The 23,348-nt window shown below is 36.7% G+C and overlaps 1 protein-coding gene across 3 annotated transcripts in view; it reads right to left on the bottom strand.

Annotated features, from left to right (window-relative positions):
• Positions 1–3,237: 3,237 nt before the first annotated feature.
• Positions 3,238–23,348, bottom strand: part of CEP78 (centrosomal protein 78) — a 36,685-nt gene continuing 16,574 nt past the window's right edge. Inside the window, exons 11-16 of one of the 3 annotated variants that reach the window (XM_069474097.1) lie at positions 22,708–22,836; positions 11,023–11,100; positions 9,654–9,820; positions 8,423–8,594; positions 7,262–7,523; positions 3,238–3,274 (exon numbers count right to left, since the gene is read on the bottom strand). In XM_069474097.1, the coding sequence (XP_069330198.1) occupies positions 3,264–3,274; positions 7,262–7,523; positions 8,423–8,594; positions 9,654–9,820; positions 11,023–11,100; positions 22,708–22,836 (819 nt within the window). In that variant the 3' untranslated portion in view covers positions 3,238–3,263. Of the gene's footprint in view, positions 3,275–6,893; positions 7,524–8,070; positions 8,119–8,422; positions 8,595–9,653; positions 9,821–11,022; positions 11,101–22,707; positions 22,837–23,348 lie in introns of those variants that run through there. The other 2 variants (XM_069474095.1, XM_069474096.1) reach the window with 2 other exon arrangements.

Genomic DNA, 23,348 nt, shown 5'->3' on the forward strand with positions numbered 1-23,348 from the left:
TTAGTGAGTTACAGTTACCGTTGACTCAATCCTACATGTTTCGGTATAAATCCTACTTGAAAATGATATATCTATTACTACACTGATGAATTCTATCTATTACTACACTGATGAATTCAAATTGCTAGGTTTTTTTTTTTTATCAATTTTGAACCTATATTAATTGGGTTTGGTTTACAGTTTTCCTTGTGTTTTATTTGTGCAGTTTTGGTATAAGAATTATGCCAACCATATGGAATGAATTAGGAAGCTTTACATCTCTTTTCTATCCTCTGAAATGGTTTACAAATAAATGTGCTCTTTGAAGGCTTTTTAAAAAATAGTATTTGTCTTTTTAAAAGAAGTTCGTGTCCTATTTTTTCAATTTCTCCTAAGATGTTTGGTTTATTTGCGTTTTCAACCTCTTATCACTTTTTAGGGCCGGGCACAGTGGCTCACATATGTAATCCCAGCACTTTGGGAGGCCAAGGTGGGAGGATCACTTGAAACCAGGAGAATGAAGTATGATGACTTTTTAAAGAATATAGATTGTAAAAATTTATTTTTAATTAATCTTTTTTTCTCTTGCTTTGTCATCCAGACTGGAGTGCAGTGGCAGTCACTGCCAACTCGAACTCCTGGACGTAAGCCATCCTCCTGCCTCAGCCTCCCAAGTAGCTAGGACTACAGGCGTGTGCTACTACATCCAGCTAAAGTTTTACTTTTTTTGTAGAGTCAGGGTCTTGCCATGTTGCCCAGGCTGCTCTTGAACTCCTGGCCTCAAGCGATGCTCTGGTTTCAGCCTCCCAAAGTGTTAGGATTACAGGTGTGAGCAGAGTAGTATTTCACCATATGGATGCAACACTATTTATCCATTCACTTGTTGAAAGATATTTTGGTGATTACGAATAGGGTTACTGTGAACATCCATATACAGGTTTTGTATGAACATAAATTTTCATCTCTTTAAATACCCAGGAGTGGGATTACTGGGTCATATGGTATGTGTATGTTTAGCATTCAAGGAAATTGCCAAACTGTTTTGAGTGACTGAAGCTTTTTGCATTCTCACCAGCTATGAGAATTCCAGTTGCTCTGCATACTCACCAGCACTTGGTATTCCATTTTCTTATTTTAGACATTCTAATAAGTGCATAGTGGTAGATCCACTGATTTTGAAGAGATGTGTTAAAGCTTCTCGTTATAATTGGTATGTCCATTTTTCCTTGTATTTCTAAATTTTCACTCTATAATTTTGAAATGAAGTTTTTAAATTGCAGATAAATTTTTACAAAATCTCCTGCAACACTGTACTTATCAACCAAAAAGAAATTTTTCTTTGTCCCATTTAATGATTTTCATCTTGGGTTCTTTTCTATAGTCTGAAGCTATCACAGCCACTTCTACTTTTGTTAGCATCTGCCTGGTATATTTTTGTCCATCTCTTTATAATCTATGACAAGTGCTCTAGATTTGTCTCTTGCAAATAGCACATAGTGGGATTTTGTGTTTTTACTCAAGCTTAAGGATTCCAGAATTTAACCTATTCACAGTTATTATGAGAAAAGACCTTGGTCTTGCTACATTGTGGGTTTTTTTCCTCTTATGCAGCTTGGTTCTTTTTTCTCTTCTGCCTTTTGTTGGATTTTAAAATTCCATTCCCTCTTTCCTGGAGGTTTGAGAGCTACTACAGTTGTCAACATATTTGGTTCTCTCTCTCCTTCTCATGACATGTGACAAGTTTGCACTTCCCTGCTCTGTGGAACTCAGGCATGGCCACGTGATTTACTTTCATCAAAAAAATGTGAGAAGTGACAGGTGTTACATCTAGACAGAAGCTTTAAGTCACAGTATATACAGCATTAGACTCTTTCTTTGGGCACTTCAACCAGATTCAGCTTGATATTGAGCAAGGCCTCTAGCCAATCTGCCAAAGGCATATAGCATGGGTATGAATAAACCTATTTAAGTCATTAAAATTTGGGAGCTGTTACTACAGCATCACCAAACCTACCTTACTGATATACCCTTAACTTTGAATATATTTTAATACATTTTTCTATCAACACATAGAATTAAACACTATCTATAGCCTTCCCTTGACTAAGACAAGATCCTGAATGTGCTTTTTTCACTTTCTATATCCTGCCCTGCCTCTATTCATGCTAAAATCCAGAATTTTAGTTGGATTTCATTTTCACATGTGCATTAATATTTAGACTTCTTCTGATTATAGGCACCTCCAGGGATTTGTAGTCCACAAAACCAGAGAAATTTTTCTTGTATCTTCGTTCATCAGTTTCTTTAAAAATCTTCTTTCATGGTTTATTTTTCAGTTTGCTTAGTAACTCTCAGAGAAAAATTTCTTCTAAGTAATCTATTGCTGATGAAAAGTTTAATACCAATCTATGTGTCCTCATTAATTCAATATTTGTGCACCTACTGTCAATTAGTGCGTTCTCCTACGATTCTCTTAACTTTCATATTTTGTCCCCTTTGCAGTACATATTATTAAAGGGATCCCTCAATGAAATTTTCCATTTCATGAACTTAAGCTTCAACTGAATCCATTCTGCTATCTAGTCCATCTTCTGTTTTATCCTTATGATCAAAATTTTAATTTCCAGAAACTCTAAATATTTTTCATAGCCTCCTATTCTCCATGGACGCCATATCCTTATGAATTGCTAAAGATCTTAATTGTATTAATTTTAAAATTTCTTCTGTTTCTCCTAGTAACTATTTTCTGGAACAGGTCTTATTAATAACTTGTTTGAATTTCATGCCTCCTTTTATGTTACTGGTTTTCTTCAAATTTGATGGTTCTTAGCTGTCCATATTTATAGATGAGGCCTAAGAGTAAAGTTTAGAGTTCTTTTCTTCAGCCAAATGACAATTCTGGTTCATTTTCCATGATCACAAGTTCTGATTATAGGCACCTTTGGTGATTATAAAGGGGAGTGGCAGGTCAACACAGCCAAAGAGATGTAATGTGTGCAGCTTAACTTCAGTTCCTCCTTGCAGTCATTTTGGATAATGCCCTTTATTCTCCAATCCCAGTGTTTCCTGAGTCAGCACTCCCCCTTCACAGAGCCACTTTCTTAGCCTGGTGGCAAATTCCAGAACCAGATGCTCCAAGGATAAGTGGAATGGCTTAGCTCTTCCACTTTTTAACTAATCGGTTCTTCCATAATCTGCTTTTAATCTTCTAGAAATTCCACATTGTTCAATTTCTGGTTTTCCAACTCTGCTATTAATTTATATTTAGTATTTCTCCAGCCATTTCAATGGAATTCTGGAAGAGTAAAAGAATGTGTTCAGTCATCCATGTTAAATCATAAGTTGTAGCATTGTAGTTCATAATCAGAATTTGTCAAAAAACCAATCATCTCCTATCTTGCTGATCCTCTGAAAATCATTACTGTTTTGAGATTAAGAGTTTTATAAATACCCATTTGAAATTAGACTGATTATTGGATATAATACTGGATAGGCAAGCAAGAGTAATTTCTGACCACTAGTAATTATGTGTGGATTTAAGGCAGGATGACAAGCTCTTTGCCATAGTATCACATCTGACACTGTTTTTTTGTTTTTTTGTTTTGTTTTCAAAAGCCTGTTTGCATATAGATTGTATATGTTCTGGTAAACACTCAGTAAGCGTACATAGTAATTTTTCAGTAAAGGAACTTCCTTGTAACCTTCTTTAGCCCAGAAGAAAATACTGTATTTCAGTTAAGTGATATTACTTCAGGTATACCATTGAAAGTTTAACAATCATTTGAAGGTCTAAAATTGTACATATTAAACAGCAAAATATCCATATTCATAATTCTTAATGGAATAGTCTTAAATGATTCATAAAAACATATGTAAAATATGGAAGAATTTTAAAACTATAATTATGTATACCTTTTAAAAATCTATGGGCAAAGAAAATTGAGCCTATCAGGAATAAACTCAATTTAACTTCCAACTCTTCCCACCTTTGTTTCCCTCCACATTTACCAGCATCCTCTAAGATTATACAATAATTTTTATATATTTTGCAGTGTGACCCCATCCCTGATTTTTTTTTCTTATCCATATTTCTGTTTCCCAGATTCTCTAAGTTACTTTTCTAACCATTTTGCACTGCATGTATGTAGGTAAGCCACCTCAAGTTCATTGAGAAATCTAATAATCTATCTTCCCACCTGTTCAGATCTTCCTTCAGTCTTAAGAATATTAATATTCTCATGCTCCCTCCTCATCTGAGATCCTGCGGCATAAATGAGCCTCTCCTTCTTTAATTGGTTCCTTCTTTTCGCCTTATAAACATTAAGTTTCCCCATTCTAAAAATAAATTTCCCTTTGGCTGTTTCCTCTTCTCATCCCAACTACTTCGAAGAGTAGCCTATTCTCACTACTTTCACTGTCCCCTTAGCTGACTGCAATCTGGCTTTCTCATCAACCAATTCAATAAATTGTTTTAAGGTTACCCAGGACCTAACTGTCAAAATCCAATGGGCACATTCTCTGCAGCATGACATTGTATTCTGCTTCTTCCTTTTTGAAACGCTATCACTTGTCTCTTTCTCAGAATCCTTCTTTTGCTTATCACTTAAACTTTAACAGTCTCCACAATTCTGTGATCTCATCCACTTTCATGATTTTTAACTAGTGCTTATATGTGCTAATGACTTTAAAATTACTTTTTTCCATGTCTTCACATGAATATCCAATCATCTACCACCAGTCATCTCTTCCTGAATTCCACAAGTGCTTTACAATTCAACACGTGCTAAACTCTTCTTTCTAAAGCAGTTCTTTATCCCATATTTCCAGCCTCAGTGACACCATCACCCAGACTCACTCACACAAATGGGAGTCCACTCTCTGCCTCCTACTTCTTCTTTACTTCCCATAACCAATTGCTAAGTCTTGCTTATTTTATTACTTAAATAAAATTCAAACTTTTGTTCTCCCTTCATCTGTACCTTACTTAAGATCTCTTTCTCCTCTTGCTATTGCCTAAGTCATAAGTTACCAAACTGGTGTTTAATGGAACCAGTTGGTAGGTACTCCTATTAAAAAAGGATTCACTCAAATATATTTGAGAATGGCTGCATTTCGCATGCCTGTCTTGAGGATTCAGAATTAACAGTAGCCTACAGTGGCCCTGAGAAGTGCTACTGTAAAGAAAACTGCTTTATTTTATTTAAGCCAGGGTTTCCCTTATGTTTTTCCACAAAACTCTTTCAGTAAGATAGCAGGAGTATAATTCCCACTTAAAATCCCAAACAGGCCAGGCCAGTGGTTCATGCCTGTAATTCCAGCACTTTGGGGGGGCCAACGTGGGAGGATCACTTGAGGCCAGGAGTTTGAGACCAGCCTGGGCAACATAGCGAGACCTCATCTCTTTAAAAAAAAAAAATCAAAAACAAATGTTCCTCAAAGAGTGTAGAAAACTGATCTCAATTCTTCTTTCATCTACCTTCCATACTGAAGCTAATGATCTAAAATCAAAATGCAAACCTGAGCATGTCATGTCCATTCTTTATTAGCTCACTATTTCCTGAGGAAGAACCAGCTCCCACACAACACAGATTATAAGAGCTGCTGTCAACTCCTGGCTGCCTACTTGAGCATTGCCCCGTGACATTTCAGTAACTCTAAACTACTCGTGCTTGTGGTTCCCAAACACACCACACTCACGGCTCTGTACTTCTGCAGATGCTATTCCCTCTACCCTGAGTATCCTTTCCTTTCATCTCATTTACCAGCTTCTAACTAGTTCCTTACCACTTAGCTTAGGTAGGAAAATGACCTCTCTTCAGATAACCTTTAGAAGACCTTTAGTTTCTTTAGATGACCTTTCTTAGCCTCACAGCTCTCCTTCTCCTTCCCCAAATACTGACTAAACTCCTTCAGTATTCCCATCACAGAACGTAACATGTTGTATTAAGATATCTGCTTCTGTGTCGTCCCCCTTCCGTCTACTGATTACATCTTGTTCATTGTTTTATTTCCATAATACTCAATCCATGATTAACGAACTCAACAGTATTAGAGTAGCCCTTCTGATAACAATCAGACAGGAAGAAGCCTGACACTCCAGCTTTTCTCTGATCTCATCTCTCAAGTCCTAGTCTGGTTGTAGGAAAGGACTTACCCTATGCATGTGTTTCCAGGGACGGGCATGTATCCCAGAGATGTGTGTGTATACTCTTACATACTCTGCCTTTTAAAAACTCTAGCCCGATAGGGTAGGGGTATGCTTTCTGATAGCCCCTCTCCTTTGTACTTCCAGTGTTCTGGCCTTTCTCTCAGCATCTTCCGTAAGCAGGTCCTCTCTTAACAGTGAAACAGGCAATGGATGGAGAGCATGGGATCTGGTTCAAATCCCTGTCCTACAGGGATTTACAGCTGTGCAATTTTGGGCAAGTCACATAATCTGTCTCTTCACACTTCTCCCCTATAAAGTGGGCATAATCATAGTTCCCCATCTTAAAGGGTTGTTGTAATCCATGAACATGGTTAAGCATCTGGGTCCATGTTTGCTGCTCTGGTTAGGAATTAGGATGTCAATGGTTTCTGGCCATGAGATATATATGTATTCCCATTTAACCAAATGGTAAAACTATTCCATTTATTCACTCCTATCCCTTCCTATTCACCTTACCCTGCTTTGTTGTTTTCTTTTTTCTCCCTCCACAGAATACTTGTTCCATGAGGGTAAAAGCTTTGTTTTGTTCATTGCTGAAGGCCACAGTACCCACGGTAGTACTGTTCATATTAGGCCCTCAGGAAACACTTGTTAAATGAATTGTGCAAAGTGTCAAAGGAAAAATATACCAAAAGTTTCATTATAATAAAAAGTATAGATAAATCTTCCTTTAATGGCTTCCAATCCTATATTTAAAGACACCATATGCCATAATAACAACATAGAAAAATTTATTAAAATTTAAAGGCAAAAACATAATTTCAAAAGTTTTAGACCTATGTCAGGTGTGATAATGGATGCTTTCTTGAAATTCAAAATCAGATCCAAAAGTATCACTTTCAGAATGTTCTAGTGGATTGGATTTACTTGTATTTGTCTTGGATGAAACAGTCACTATTGTACTTTCTTTCTTGACAGAAATGTATTTTTTCAAAGACTCACTTTTAATTGATTCACTAATCAAAGAACTAGTTTCCCTGGTTCCTTTACTTTTCCAGTTTATAGAAGAGTCAGAGTAGGAATGCGGATCTTTTCCAAGTTGTTTCTTAGCAGAGTGTTTTTTGGTATATTCACCTGTTTTGGTTATTTTCTCTGAAGAAGATTTGCTCTTTCTGGAGAATTCCTCTTCTTTTCTTTGACTTCCAGTTCCAGAAATCACATCTGCTAAAGGAGAACACGTTCTAGCAACGAATCCTTCGAAAGGCTCCTGCTGCTGCTCGGTGGCTGGGACTCCCAGGCTGTCTTTGGACGTTACTAAGGCCTCCTGAGTAGAAACTGGTACAGGGAAGGAGTCGAGAGACAAAGGAATTCTAGCATCACCTGTAATTTTCTGAAACTAGAGGGAAAAACAAAACAAAAATTCAGTGATGAACAAAGCCAATCATTAAAAAGTAGAGTTCAAAACTTTAGTGTTACTCTGTAATCTTACTGAGAAGATTTTAGGGTCATTTTTTCCCCTAATTATATCTTGCCAAGTGATTCCCAACTTAGCTATATCCAGGGCTAGGTCCACCAGATTTTCAGATTTTTGTGTTTTGTGTAATTATTACCCATTTCCCTCTCCCTTATTAGGAAAAAAAAAAAAAAAACCCTATTCCCTAAGAAAATTAATTTATTAACTATCCTCCATGAACCTGTAAGCAGTATCCAATTTGTAACTAGCCTGAGTTCTCAACTTGTCAGTTGCTGAGACCAGTCCGAGACCGGCTGAGATGGGAGATGGCGGATCCCAGTAAGGCCAGGGGAAAAGCAGCAGGGACTCCTGCCGCAGACAGGTTTTCCCCTCCCATTCCCATAACCAGGTGATAGCCTGTCATATGCGCTGCCTGTTAATTATGTCTGGATTATTTATTTTAAAATATTATCTGCATCAGTACTTGTACCTTCATTAGTGTTCCTTCATTGTAAGCTGACTGCATACAAATAGAAACCTAGATGAAATATGAATAGAATAGACATTTATAAAATTTAAAATATTTTTTCTAATCTTTCATTCTTTCACTGAGGATAGTCTGCTTTAAATATAAAGTTTCAAAAGAACTTCTGGTTTTCTTATTCACAACAATACAGTACCATGAAATGGGCACAAACTTACTAAGTTCAGACTTGGAAAGGACCCCAAAGAGGCTTCTGTCCACCAAGCATATGAAGAGATCATTATTATTTTCCCTGACTTAATAATTCCCTTTTTGCTAATCATTCGTAGAATCATTAAGTTCTATGTTGTTCACTTACTTGGATATTTTCAATTTTTCCTAGGGCATTCTGCTTTGGTTCTGGTTTTTCTTCTTCAAGGGCCTTCTTTTCTTCTCTAGGTACACTGCTAACAGTAGAATTCATCTGGGGATGACCTAGTAAGTGAAAATCTGACTGATCTATACCAGCCATTGTGGCAAGCTGCCCCAGTCTGGTCAAGAGAAGAAAAGGAGGAAAAGGCAAGAGTTACTATAATCACATAAGAACAGCTTAGATTTTCCCAAACCTACAATCATAAACTACTTCTAAAATCTTAAAAGCCAATATCCTACTCTAGACCACAACCTCCATCCCTCTCAATTTCTCAGATCTTCCCGTATTCTTGCTCTGGGACCACATCAGATCATCTAATCCTTTAAGCATTCCTTCTTCCTCCCAACAATGGATTAAATACCAGTTGACTTTATTTCCTTACATATTACCTCTCCATTTTGAATCGTCTCACTAGAAACTTCAACTTTTACCACACACCTAGTGCCCTCACCTCCACCTCACACATCTTTACCACCTCTCCTATAGTTTCCAAGAATATGTTTGCTCCTTCCTTCCCACACCAACCCATTCACCTAAAAAACATCACTCTATCAATTATCTATTTCAACTCTCTGTTTTGGCATCTTCTTTCAGCAAAATCATTCTCAGTTGACTACCATTGACCACTGATCTATAACTATATCTACCCTGCAGATTAATAATAATTTTAATGTCTAGGACAAAAATAATTTTAATTCCAACCTATTTAATGAGAAAAATGAATCAAAGGTAGAAAAATTCCTGTATGTTTCTGAATATTTTCAATTAAAACTACATTCAATTTAGTCCTTACCAAAAATTATACCTACCAATTACTCTATCTACAGATTACTTTTTTTTTTTTTTTAGAGCTGGGGTCTCCCTATGTTGCCCAGACCAGCCATGAATTCCTCAAGCAGTTCTCCCACCTCAGCCTCCCGAGTAGCTGGGACTACTACAGTGCTAGTCACCACGCCTGGCTATAGGTTAACTCTTTTATAACGAGCTCTCTAGCAAGGCAGGTTTGCCATTTTATATTCCTTTTAAAAATTAATTCCCTATTGAAAAAAATCAAATGTATTACTTATAATCACACACTGAGTATGACTGAAGGAAGTTATAAAAATTGTTCAAATTCCTCAGCAAACTACCATTAAAGTCACAGAGGGAAGAATGCCAAAAAGAGAAATAAACTAACCCAGCATCTTTAAGGAGATCCAAGAAAGCATGGAACTTCTGAAAAGAATTCTCAATGCTGCCCAAAACACCTTCATCATCCAGGATCATGCTTGTCAATGACTGCGCATGAAGGGCTTCAGACAAAGAGAAATTTATATTTCTTAACTGGGCATTTTCATGTTCCAGCTGTAAAAGAAGATTGAAAATGTTTGACATGATCTTTTCTCCTTATCTTCAAAAGAAAATAGTTTTTATGTAACAAAACTAAAACATCCAAAAATACAATAAATTTGTAATTAATCTAACTCTCTACCAGTAAAGTCAGTGACCATATCACATAACAATCAAAATCCAGAGACATTTGACAAAATTTCCTAGGTAACACTTAGGTATTATATAAACGTTATTTCATTAATGATCTTTCAAAAAGATCACATTTCTAACTGGTTAAATTCATACTGGACCATTCTATATTAAAAAATTTGCTATTTAAGGTTTCTCTTAAATTAGTAAATGAAATATAGAGTCTGATTTGAGCAAAGTATATTACACTTCTACCAACTGTTAAGGATTAATTTTCATCAGCAAAATACTTAATGTATAGGTTTAAAAGTCCTAAATCATACCCAATTTATTACCAGTAAAATTAGCAATATTCCTCCCTTGGCTACTTGAAAATATTTACTCTCCTGTACGCTCCTCCCCTTTATCATCTATTTATCTAATACCACATAGAGCCCAAGTCTAATATTTTTCGGAAAGGTCATTTTGTTCATGATGTATCTTTTGTCTTATATAATCAGGTGCTCAACATTTATCAAATGAGTAAATGTCTTCTAATCCAATACATACACTTTGAAAAATTCCTCCTTAAACTTACTTTGTAATGGTAAATTACATTTATATAGAACTTTCTAGCTTATGTCCTGCATTTACGCACATTAGCCTAATTTAATCCTCATGGTATAGATTTTTATCTTTCACTGCATTCTTAGCAGTTTTCCATTACTCTACACTTATTTAAATTATTCACTTTCCTACTTCACTGTCAGCAGTCTCATCACCATATTTTATGTAATTGGATATATAGTATAAACCTAATGAATGCATTCTTGAATTGAAGCATCATGAACAGAAAATAAGCTCCAGTCAGATAAAAGAACCAAGAAACCCAACAAACTACAATTTTTACATTTTTAAAAACATGCTTTTTGGAATACAGATCACATGATCACTAAATGAAAGTACATACAAAGGTTAACATAGGGCAACCCATTTTCAATACACTGTATTTTCTCACTTTAAAGTTTATAAGGAATATGTATGTGTATGGCTTAAAATCAAACCAAAAACTAATACTCTCAAAACATAACAAAACTTTTATTTACCTCACTGACTCGTTTATCAGCCTTAAGCCTTATCACTCTTTCCTCCTTTAACTGCTTTAGGCACTCCTCCAGTTTTTCCTAGTATGAAATAATACAGTAAATATTATAACTAATTCACAATATGATTCCCAAAGCTCTTCAGCTATAGATCTAGTGGTAGAGCTGGAAGTGAACTCAGATTATCAGGATTATAGTCTACTATTTGCATAATATACCATACCATGCTAGTGAAATTCATTATTAAAAACATACCAAATTAGCATATTATAGATTTATTTTCAATCCCACTCTTTCAAAAATAGGTCTGTGACAGCTCACCTTAAAAGGCATATACATGTAATTACTGAGCCAGAAATTAAAAATTAAGGCCAGGAAAAGAAAATTCTATTCTTATTTGTGGGTCCCTTATAATAGGAAGCCCTAGTAACATATTTAACACACCTGAATTACGTAATTGGAAGTTAAAATGCAGTTTTAAAAAAGCAAACACGTTTAAAGCACTTTATTATGTCCCAAGGCATTTGTAGGTATTAACTAAATTAATCATCAAAACTCTACAAGGAAAATATGATTATTAACTTCATGTTATTTTACAGATGAGAAAACTAAGGCAGAGAGAAGTAGAGTGGCAGACCAAGATCACATCATTAGTTAACTAGTAGAGCCAAGCTTTGAACTCAGGAAGCTGAGTACCATTCCTGGTCATAGAGGTGGTAATCTTCCCATTCACCAAGGTCAGTAAAATAGAATGGGCAGAGTGGAGTGGCCTGCAGTAATAGGAGTATGGACAACGGGACCAGGAGAAATATCACACACATGGGATGGAGAGAGGACAGAGGATCGGAAACACTGAGGGAGGAAACAGGAGCCAGAAAGAATTGTCACCAGCCTTCCCCACACACTGATCATGATCAAGAAGCAGAGTGGAGACATCACGCAGGACCGGCCACGCCTTTTCCAAGGTCCCCAGGCTCCCTGGGCATCTTGTCGTGAAGGAGGATAATGATGAGGAGTTCCAGGGGCTACCTAAGCACACAGAAGCTATGAAGGAAAAACACAAAAGAGGCTGGGGCATTTGGCATCCTCTCACTGGACAACTGGAGCTCCAAAGTTTCCTTTCTCATTCTAGGAAAGGCTCTAAGACTGAGGTCCCAAGAGCAATTACTATTCTAACCCTTCCTTAGGAGGTTAAGAATGCTAACCCACAGTGGAACGTCAGGGTCTGTGTCTGTCTGGTTTACCACTTGATCTCTGCGCTGGCACACACTGCCTTGACCACAGCCAGGGCTCAAAATTTACTGAATTCATGAATGGCCTGTTTTTCAAAGATCTTTAAAAATGAATTCTATTTCCAACCAGGACGAAGGCCTGGGACAACACATCTATCGAATTAGGATGGCTAAGCAATGGAAGGAGAGTGAACACGTTCCTTCTTTTCCCCTTTTTTGAAAGCGAAGTAAAACTGTTTTGAAATTCTTTACTGTAAAATCCAAGCAACTAGCCATAAGCAATCTTCCAGTTTTAATAAAACCAGGAATGGACTAAGACTGGGCCATCACCCACTCCGCCTAATTTGCTTGGGGAGCCAGAACCACCATGCAACTTTTTCTCACACTCTCCTGGGACCAGCAGATGCTTTTGCCCTGTTCCCAGCTCCTACCCAACACTCAAGCACTAGCCATCAAAATGAAGGAATCAGGAACATAGGCCTTGCTTCCAACCACAGTTCAAGGCCTGTGTTAGATCAACTGCCAAAGGCACTGCCCCAGCAGATTAGTGGTGCCCATTAGCCCTGCTGGTTCCCACAATGCTCCCAAAGGCAGCTGGGGCCCTGGAGACCAGACTCATACCCTAAGCAGACAATGAGGCAGGACTGTGAACTCTGCTCCATGTCCTTTCCTGTTCTTAGAGCTGAGATTCATCTAATGGAGAATTTATTCATTCAGTAAATACTTTTGAGCATACATATGACCAAAACTGTGCTTAGGCACAGTAGGGGTTAGAGAAGAATTAAAGTGTGATCTCTGCCCTTCATCCAGGCCTAGGGCCAGGGCTGTGGCAAGGAGAGGATGCCCACAAGGGCAACATTCCTGTCCCCTTCCTTCCTCTGCTCCCGGGAGAGAGCAGTTCCACAGCCAGCTGGCTGGTTTTTACATTCTAGGTTTGAGCAAAAGTCTTTTATCTCTGCATGTTTTCCCTCAAAATGGTCAAGGGGGATGTCTTGGAGTCAAGGATCATGATGGCTAGTTCACAGGGAAAAAATGGAGGACGGGGATAAATTCTCATATGATTTTTAAGAACTAAGACTCTAAGGTCCTTCAAAGCAGGGTACACTCCTTGTGGTAAGCAGAAGCCTAAAATGACACCCGAGATTCCCTTCTGCTGGGGCACACCCCTCCCATTAATCAATCAAACACTAATCTAGGTGCTACTGTGAAGGAATTGTGAAGATGTAAGTAAGGTCCAAAAAACAAATGACCTTAAGATAGGGAGATTATCCTGGGAAGACATGGCCTAATCAAGCAGCTATAATAATTAAAAGGGACAGTGCTCTTCCTGAAAAAGATTTAAAGTAAAAAAGAATTAGACACGAGGGAGATTCTGCATTGCTGGCTTTGAAGAAGTAAAGCACAATGTTGTGGTACGAAATGCAAGAAGGGAGGCCTCTAGGAGCTAAGAGAGTCCCCTGACTGACAGCCAGCAAGGAAATGGGGACCTCAACCCTACAACTGTAGGAACTGAATTATGCCAAATTGAATTAGCCTGGGAGCCGATTCTTTCCCAGAGCCTCCAGATAATAATGCAGCCTGGCTGACACTTTGATTTTAGCTTTATGAGACTCTGAGCAGAGAAGCCAGTTATGTCCTGCCCGTATTTCTGACCTACAGAACTGTGAGCTATAAAATGGGTATTGTTTTAAGCCACTAAGTTTGTAGTATAGATGATTAATATATTATTCAACCTCCAGGTTCATGAATAAAATAAATCATTGTTATTGTTTTAAGCTACTGTTTGGGGGTGGTTTCTTACGTAGCAGTAAATAGAACACCTACATTTACTAAAACAGCAAGATACATTCATGTATTTTAAAGGCTTTTCAACACTCACTTAAAGAGTTTCAACTTAAAGTTCAGTTTAACCCTGGTATGTATATACATGTATTGAGGGGAGGAACTCTATAATATACAGACATCAGGAAATGCAATTGGTACTACTTTCTGGAGTAATCTTTAGTAAACACCACCAATTTTATGCCTGGGAATTTAGCCTAAGGAAATCATCAAAGATGTGGGCAAAGATTTATTTACTGCATGTTGTCATAGAATCATTTATAACTAAACCCTAGAAGTAAGCTAAAAGCCTCCAAACTGTGATTGCTTTAAATAAAAATAGCATATCCATATGATGGAATGCTCTATGAAGCCATTAAAAAATGGTGTCTCAGGAGTTGTATATTCAAATTTTTGCTGTACATTTTTCTTGGGAGATGGTCCATAGCTAAATAAGATTTTCTGATGTGGAAAAGTATTCAATGACATGACAAAATATTTTTATACCTTTCTGAGACAAAAGGGCAGATTATAAAACATCCAGGTATGTTTTTTTCACTGTTTATTTCACTTAATATATTTTTCACTGTTTTCAAAAAGTTCCTCAATGGGCATGCATTTTTATACTGTTTCAAAAATTAGTAAATGAACTAGTAATTTCAAATTCTTTAATGTTTCATTATTAGTTAAAGCCAACCAAGTTTTTATGGGAAAAAAGAAAAAGAAATTGCAAAATTCCTTTACTTATCATTTATATGGTTTTACTATTTGAAACCGATATCTGAGAAATTCTAAACAAACATGCAAACAAACCAAAAAAAACCCCTCATCACAATTGGAGAAAGTAGACTAAAATATTCCATTCCTGACTAGTTCTAAACAGCACATCAAAGTACAATTACATGAAATAGTTTCTCCCTCTAGTGGAGGGAGTTGGAACATAATGTTCCATTTTTATAAAAAAGTATCCTCTCCCCCATTACTCCTTTAAGGAGCATGAATTACTCCTTAAAGGAAATAAGGAACCAAACAAGCACACAGTAAAAGCACTCAATATTCCACTACTTAAATAAAACTAACAATAACATTTTAGAGTAATTTTCCTTCCTAACATCTGTTCCGCCTCCTCCTTCTAGACACTGACAAATTGATTTTTTCTGGAACACAGCTATATATATTCCTATCTATATTGATTCTCTATATATCAAATTTTATCCTGCACAGTTGGCCCTTGAACAACACAAGCTTGAACTGCAAAAGCCCACTTATATGTGGATTTTTTTCAACCAAATGCAGATCAACAATACAATATTCATGGGATGCAAAACCTGCGTCTATGGAGGGCTGACTTTTCATATAAGTGGGTTCCACAGGGCCAACTGTGGGACTTGAGTATGTGTGGATTTTGGTATACACGAGAATCCTGGAACCAATCCCCCGTGTGTACTGAGGCATGACTGTGTATGAAATTTTATGTTCCACTTTTTTCCATTTAACATTGAATCTATCATTTTTCAAATGATCACAGGATTAATAACCTTCACTTTTTCAGTGGGTTACAAAATATTCCACTAAACCAGTTTATTGGTTCACTTAATCATCCCTTTATGGCTAAACATTTAGTTTCCAACTTTTCCATATTATAAGGTAAAATAACCAGATAAAATAACCACTTTTGGCCGGGCATGGTGGCTCATGCCTGTAGTCCTAGCACTCTGGGAGGCCGAGGCGAGCAGATCCTTTGAGCTCAGGAGTTCGAGACCAGCCTGAGCAAGAGAGAGACTCCGTCTCTACTAAAAATAGAAAGAAATTAGCTGGACAACTAAAGATATATATATATAGAAAAAATTAGCCAGGCATGGTGGTGCATGCCTGTAGTCCCAGCTACTTGGGAGGCAGAGGCAGTAGAATTGCTTGAACCCAAGAGTTTGACGTTGCTGTGAGCTAGGCTGATGCCACAGCACTCTAGCCTGGGCAACAGAGTGAGACACTGTCTCAAAAAAAATAAATAAATAACCCCTTTTATGTATGAAGGTTTCCTTCCTCTGCATTTAGAATAATTTTCTTGCAAGAAGTTAATAAAAAAGGAATTTTTAACATTCTGTGATACCCATGTCCAAATGACTTTCTAAAAGATTTCTAAGATTTCTACTGCTATCAGCAGTGGAGGAGTCTGTCATTTGGATATATCACCTCTACTATAACTGTCGGTTTACTTTCCCACTTAAAACACAGATATCAAGGGAAAGGAGTGTATTTTATCTACCCATTAGCTGTAAAACCTTGGGCAAGTTCAATGACTCTAGGCCTCAATTTCCTCAGCTGCAAAATGAAGATAAATTCACATATCACAGAGTTCTTGCAAGGAATAAATGAATTAACACACATAAAACTGAGAAGAGTGCTTGGTATATAGAATATGTTCAATTAATGCAAAATGAATGAACATATAAATGCAATTAGTGGAGAAGAGCTTATAATGAAAGTTAATAGTCTCCTCCTTACACAACCAACTCCCTAGAGGCAATCATTTCTTTAAGCAGGTGTTTAAGTGTAAAATATGATATACATATTGAAAAGTTCACAGAACACAATTGTCAAGGAATACTCACGTAGCTACCACCCAAGTCTGCAAGTATAATACAAGCTATCGTCTCTGAAATCCCTATATCCTCTCCCCACGACAAGCTCCTCTCCTCCTCCCAGAGTTAGACACCATCCTCATTTTCCCAATGATCATTCTTTTAAATGCACATATCCCTAACAATATAGTTTAGTTTTGCCTACTGCTAACTTTATGTAAAAGGAATCATAGTGCATGCAGTCTTCTGTATCTTATTTCTTTCATTCACCATTGTTCTCAAACTTCATCTGTTGTTGCCTGTAGCTCTAGTTCATTCGATTTTATTGCTTTTATAGTTTTCCCACTGTACAAATACCCACAATTTAATTTTTAATGGACATGTGGGTTATCTTCAGGTTGGGCTGTTACAAATAGTGCACATGGAGCCTGCTGCACCAGTTTTTCTAGTGCATGTGCCCTGGGGCACTTGTTGGGCCACCAGGTTTTTATTACTATGTACCTTCAATTGATACAATACTCAATGCTTTCTCGGGTAGTTATGCTGACTTATACTCCAGTATAAGTGGGTGAGAGATTCCTATTACACTCCAGGTCTACAATACCTATTACTATTAGACTTTATTTTTGCCAATCTGATAGGAGTGTAGTGGCATCCTATATTGGTTTTAATTAACTTTTCTCTGATTATCTATACAATTGAAAACTCTCCCATATTTATTGGCAACTTGGACTTCTGTTTTGGTGAGGTTTAAGTTAGCCATTCTTATTTTTAATTCTTCTCTGTTTCTAAATAACATAGTTATGTGATTACTACATGACTGAATTTTAGACATTAACTTACTGCTTTACTAAATAATAGCTCACATACTTTCTTCTCTCAATACAGTTGTATTACCATTAGTTTTTCCACTAGTCATGATCCCTTCAACTTCTAACGATATACAATACTTTAAAGATCTAAATTGTTTATGAACTGTACCTCTCTCAGCATCCTGCTTTATAAAATGACAACATACATGCTTTTGTTTTGTTCCTCTTTCCAGCAACTTGTCCACCTTCCAAACTTAGCTTTTACACTGTCAAAGTTAATATTTATATTCTATTCAATGTGCAGAGTTAAGCTGTCTGTTTTTTGAGAGAGAGTATTGAGTTCAAGAGAACAGGCAGAAAGCCTGAGCTCAAATCCTGATCCAACCCTAAATGAGGTAGTTTGGGCAAATTTCTTCCCTGTCTTAACTTTCCTTTCTGAAAAGTAGGAATGATATTAACGCCCACCACATAAGGTTATTCTGAGGATTAACTGAATTAATATATGCAAAACAGGACAGTGCTTAACACATACTAAGTCCAACATAAGTTATTATTGCTATTATATGTAAATTGATAATAAAAGCTGCAAACCAAGACAGTATTTCCATTATCATAATTAAGTTCGTATTGCCTACTGCTAAGTTATACTGTGTCTCTGTGTACATACAGATTACACCATCTTTTACACAGCTTCAGGGCCACAGCCCTTGAGTAGGGTGAACACATATCTCAAGTTGCCCTGACTGTTCCAGTTTGCACCCCTTGTCCTGATGTTCAAGTGACTAGCACCTCCTTACACTACTAAAAAGTGTTCTGCTTTGTTCAATGAATTAGATAAGTAGTTATCTCCTGCTGTGCCACTGAAAAGGGGGGCAAGTTCAAGTAGATTCTTCCCTTTTGTACACCAGTGGCAGCTCAAAAATCTGCCATGGTTTAATTTGCTTTATGTTTGTGCCAACAGAGCTTTCTTCCCCTCTGGAGTTTGATTTCCTCCCCACCCTCTCTTTCTCACTCCTCTCTCTTCTCCCTTCCCTTCTAACAGTACCTGATACCCAGTAATACGCTTCTAGGTTTTTTAAAGCTCTCAATCACACAATCAAGGCAAGCCTCTCAAATCTAGACAGGTTGCTCTCTGCACTGAATCCACTGATCCCTGAATAACCTATTATCTTCCTTCTTGGTTTATTCCCTCATTTGGCAGGACTATGTTTTCAAATAACAAGAAAAGTTATAGCATCGGTGGTAAACTTTCAAATTTGTTTATATACAAAATATACTGTTCAGCCCCCACTTATGACTGATTGACTAGATACGAAACCCTAGGTTGAAATATATTTGCCTTCATGGTAGCTGATGAGAAGTATGAAAAAGTCTGATTTTTATTCTTTTTTAGGTGGCCAGTATTTTTCTCTCTGGAATTTATCTCTTTTCTCATTATCTTGAAATTTCACAATGAAGAGTATCTATTTATATGCATCTATTTTCATTCATCTTGCTTAATACCTGGGTAGCCCTTTTCAGTTTGAGGCCTGATGTTTACGTTCAGCTAAGGGAAATTGTCTTACTTTTTTTTTTTTTTTATAATTTCTTTCCATCCATTTTTTTTCCTGTCCTCTCTTAGATTTCTTCTAGTAACATGTTGGACCTCCTAGATGTAGCCTCTCCACCATATCATTTCTGTCATATTTTCTATTTCTTTCTGTTCTATCTACTGAGAAATTTCCTTAATTCCTACTGATCATACTTTAATTTCCAAGAGATCATTTTTGCTTTCTGATAATTCCTTTTTAAACAACATCCTATTCTTATTTTACAGACACTGTTGTTTTTTTTTTTGTTGAGACAGAGTCTCGCTCTGTTGCCCAGGCTGGAGTGTTGTGGTGTCAAGCTCACAGCAACCTCAAACTCCTAGGCTCAAGCAATCCTTCTGCCTCAGCCTCCCGAGTAGCTGGGACTACAGGCATGTGCCACCATGCCCGGCTAATTTTTTTCTATATATATTTTTAGCTATCCAGATCATTTCTTTCTATTTTTAGTAGAGACGGGGTCTCGCTCTTGCTCAGGCTGGTCTCGAACTCCTGACCTCGAGCGATCCTCCTGCCTCGGCCTCCCAGAGTGCTGGGATTACAGGCGTGAGCCACTGTGCCTGGCCGACACTGTATCTTTTTAAACCTATCTAAGGAAGCCAAGTAGGGTTTTTTCTTAAGAGTATTTTTGTTCTCTTAATTACCTGTGGTCCTACCAGGACCTATTTTTAATCTGTTTTTTTTCCTTGTCAGGTTGTGAGTTTTACTCAACTATCAGGTAAACCATGGTTATATTCTATTTAAAAATAAGACACCAGTAGCTCAGTGGAAGCCAATGACTGGCTTCTCTTATGTATGAAGAAGTGGGTAGCCAGTTATGGCAGGATATCCCCAACTACCCTTTTCTAGGGGGCAAAATCCACAGTAGCTACCCTAATTCTCCCCAGATAGTTTACTGCTTTTCAAAGTCAAATTATCTCATTCCAGGAGGGTAAAGAGAGGGCCAGGAGTCAACTCCTCCATAAAAAAACTGTCAATAAGCTCCATCGACTTTAGTCACATTTCTAATTCCCACCCTGTCTCCTACAGGCACGTTTGAACATGAAGCTGTTTCTGCAGGGAGGATAAGATTCACTTTGAGCTGTAGGCTGCCCTGTTCATATTCTAAGTGATGGTTTTCCTTTGTTCTACTGATTTGGTTTCATATTCTTCCACTTGTCTTCTGTATTTCAAAATATATTGAAATCTCTTCTGTTTCCTTGATTGTTATGGGTTTACATATTTAAAATTTTTTGATACCATCCTTTTATGGGGTTCTCAAAATGGAGAAGAACTGAGAATGTTCTCAGAGTATCATGAATCAGAAATTTCTTAGTTACATTTCCTAACCTTCTTGGTCTTCCCCAGTGGCTATCACCACTTTTAGAAATATGATCTCCTAGTCCCCTGGTGAAAGAAATGAATACAACATATTTAAAATGACAATGAATGCAGATCAAACGATCTAGCATTTTGTTTTTACTCTGCAACTTAGTAATAAACCACTTAGGTGCTATAAACTGTAAATGCTCATTTAGAAGATGAAAAGAGTAATTCTACATGATCTATAGATTCCTGCCTAACATTTTATAATATTCTAAATACTTATCTTAAAGTTTTACCATATAAATATCATTAATTTTAATTAAAAAATGAGAATCTGGCTTTCTTTTTTGAAAATCAAATAGTGATATCCACAGTCATATAAAACTAAGCTAACTGCCCTTCCACCATGTGAGGACACAGCAAGGTGCCATCTATGAACCAGAAAGCAGGCCCACACCAGACTCCACATCTGCCAGAAACTTGACCTTAGATTCTCCTGTCTCAGAAACTTTTTAAAAGAAGACAGACTAATGGCTAACAAACATATGAAAAAAAGCTCAACATCTCTAATCATCAGGGAAATGCAAATCAAAACCACAATGAGATATCACTTATCTCCAGTGAGAATGGCCTTTATCAAAAAGTCTCAAAACAATAAATGTTGGTATGGTTGTGGAGAGACAGGAACACTCGTTCACTGCTGGTCGAATTGCAAACTAGTACAACCTCTGTGGAAAGCAATATGGAGGTACCTCAAAGAGATACAAGTAGAAATAACATTTGACCCAGCAATTCCATTACTGAGCATCTACCCAAAAGGACAAAAGACATTCTATAAAAAAGACATCTGCACTAGAATGTTTAAAGCAGCACAATTCACAATTGCAAAGATGTGGAAACAACCCAAGTGCCCATCAATACAAGAGTAGATTAATAAAACGTGGTATATGTATACCATGGAGTTCTAGTCAGCCACTAAAAACAATGGTGATATAGCACCTCTTGTATGATCCTGGATAGAGCTGGAGCCCATTCTACTAAGTGAAGTATCCCAAGAAAGGAAAAATAAGCACCACATGTACTCACCATCAAATTGGTTTTAACTGATCAACACTTAAGTGCACATATAGTAGTAACATTCATCAGGTGTTGGGCAGATAGGAGGGGGGAGGAGGGGATGGGTATATAGACACCTAATGGGTGTGGTGCGCACCATCTGGGAGATGGACACGCATACAGCTCTGACTTGGGTGAGGCAAGGGCAATATATGTAACCTAAACCTTTGTACCCCCGTAATATGCTGAAATAAAAAAAAAAAAAAAAGATTCTCCTGTCTCCAGAACTATGAGAAATAAATTTATGTTCTTTACAAGCCCCTTCACTTAAAAAAAAGAAAGGGGATAACTATTGCTGTATTTGTAAGTTTCATACTAAAAGAAAAATGTATTTTTAAAAATTAAATGTGGATTTTGTGGTACATACAAAAAAGACAAGGCCTCCCCAAAATGGTGTTTCCCTTACTACAATTTATCATCTATGCATTAAAGTTGAAATAAAATAAAATACAGTATTTTTGAGGTACAAAAATTGTTATAAAAATAGATTTTTCTTCTCTGTGCATACATAGAAGGACGGAATGACTTTAGACATCAGGTTCACAAAGCAATATAATGAAGCTTCTTAAAATTTTTTCTTTTATGAAAGGAGAATATCAATATCAAAACTTTTTTTCAACTTTATTTTGATTAAAAATGAAGTTATATCTTCCTCTTATAAAAAGGAATTTAAGCTAGGTGTGATGGTGAGCACCTGAAGTCACAGCTACTTGGCAGGCTGAGGTGGGAGGATTATTAAGCCCAGGAGTTCCAGGCCAGCCTGGGCAACAGCATGACCTAAGACTCACATGTGTGTGTGCGCGTGTGTGTGTATGAATGAATATGTACATATAAAAATAATTTTAAAAAAATAAAGTTCAGCTAGAACCATCAATTTCCTGGTCTGTAATATAAGAGCCCTGATTCAGATGACTACATTCATTTAGTACTCAATTTCTTTTGAGTGTACCTTACGATAATTACAGCTTTCCCTAAATCTAATATTTTATGAATCTAAAAAAATGAAAATATACTACTGTTGATATGTTTTGATTTTTATTTCTTAGGATTTAAATGTCCTCCTTTCACCTTGTTCTAAGACAAGGAACCATTCAAGGGGATACACGATAGAAGGGAGGGGAAAACAGAATCCTCACGCAAGCTGTCCAGAATGGATTCATAATCAAGCCACTGTCAAATACTAAATACAGTTTGAAATAATCCTCTCCATATCTTTAAAGTGACAGCTTTGTACCTGTAATGCTTCTTGTTTTAAACTGGTTTTCTCAGGCACTTCATGAACACTTTCTGAAGAATCATCAACCTCTTCAATTTCCGAGGATGAAGGACTCTCAACTGTCACAGTCACAGGAAAACCTGGTTGCTTAAAGAGGACAAGATGGTATAAGTAATAATATAAACAAAATACCAAATATTAAAGAAATCTAATAGAAGTGATCTTTCTGAAGTATTACGTCACTGTCTATAAATGTCTTTCACTACTCCTTAGCCTAAAACAATCAATAACAAAGTAAAAAGACACTTATTCTTGCTACGTTAATATATAGAATTCTGTCATACATGGTTATGATTAATATTTGTAACTGCTCATGTTATTTTATTAAATTTCACATAAACCAAGTGAGGAGTGAGGGTAAACAGTTTTTCTCAGATCACCTTTATAATGCAGATGAGAAATTTATTCTCCACCATCAGACACAAAGAGTCTGGAAGAAAGTATAATTTTTAGGAGGAAATAAGAATTAGAAGAATAATTAAAAAGTCAATATAGCTAAACTGTGAACAATAAAAACTAGAATTTTTTTTAATAAATCGTATACATATACATACATACAACTAATATTTACATATCAAAAATCTCATCGTTTCTTCACC

Source organism: Eulemur rufifrons, chromosome 7 (assembly GCF_041146395.1).
Source record: "Eulemur rufifrons isolate Redbay chromosome 7, OSU_ERuf_1, whole genome shotgun sequence".
NCBI classification, from domain to species: Eukaryota; Metazoa; Chordata; class Mammalia; order Primates; family Lemuridae; genus Eulemur; species Eulemur rufifrons.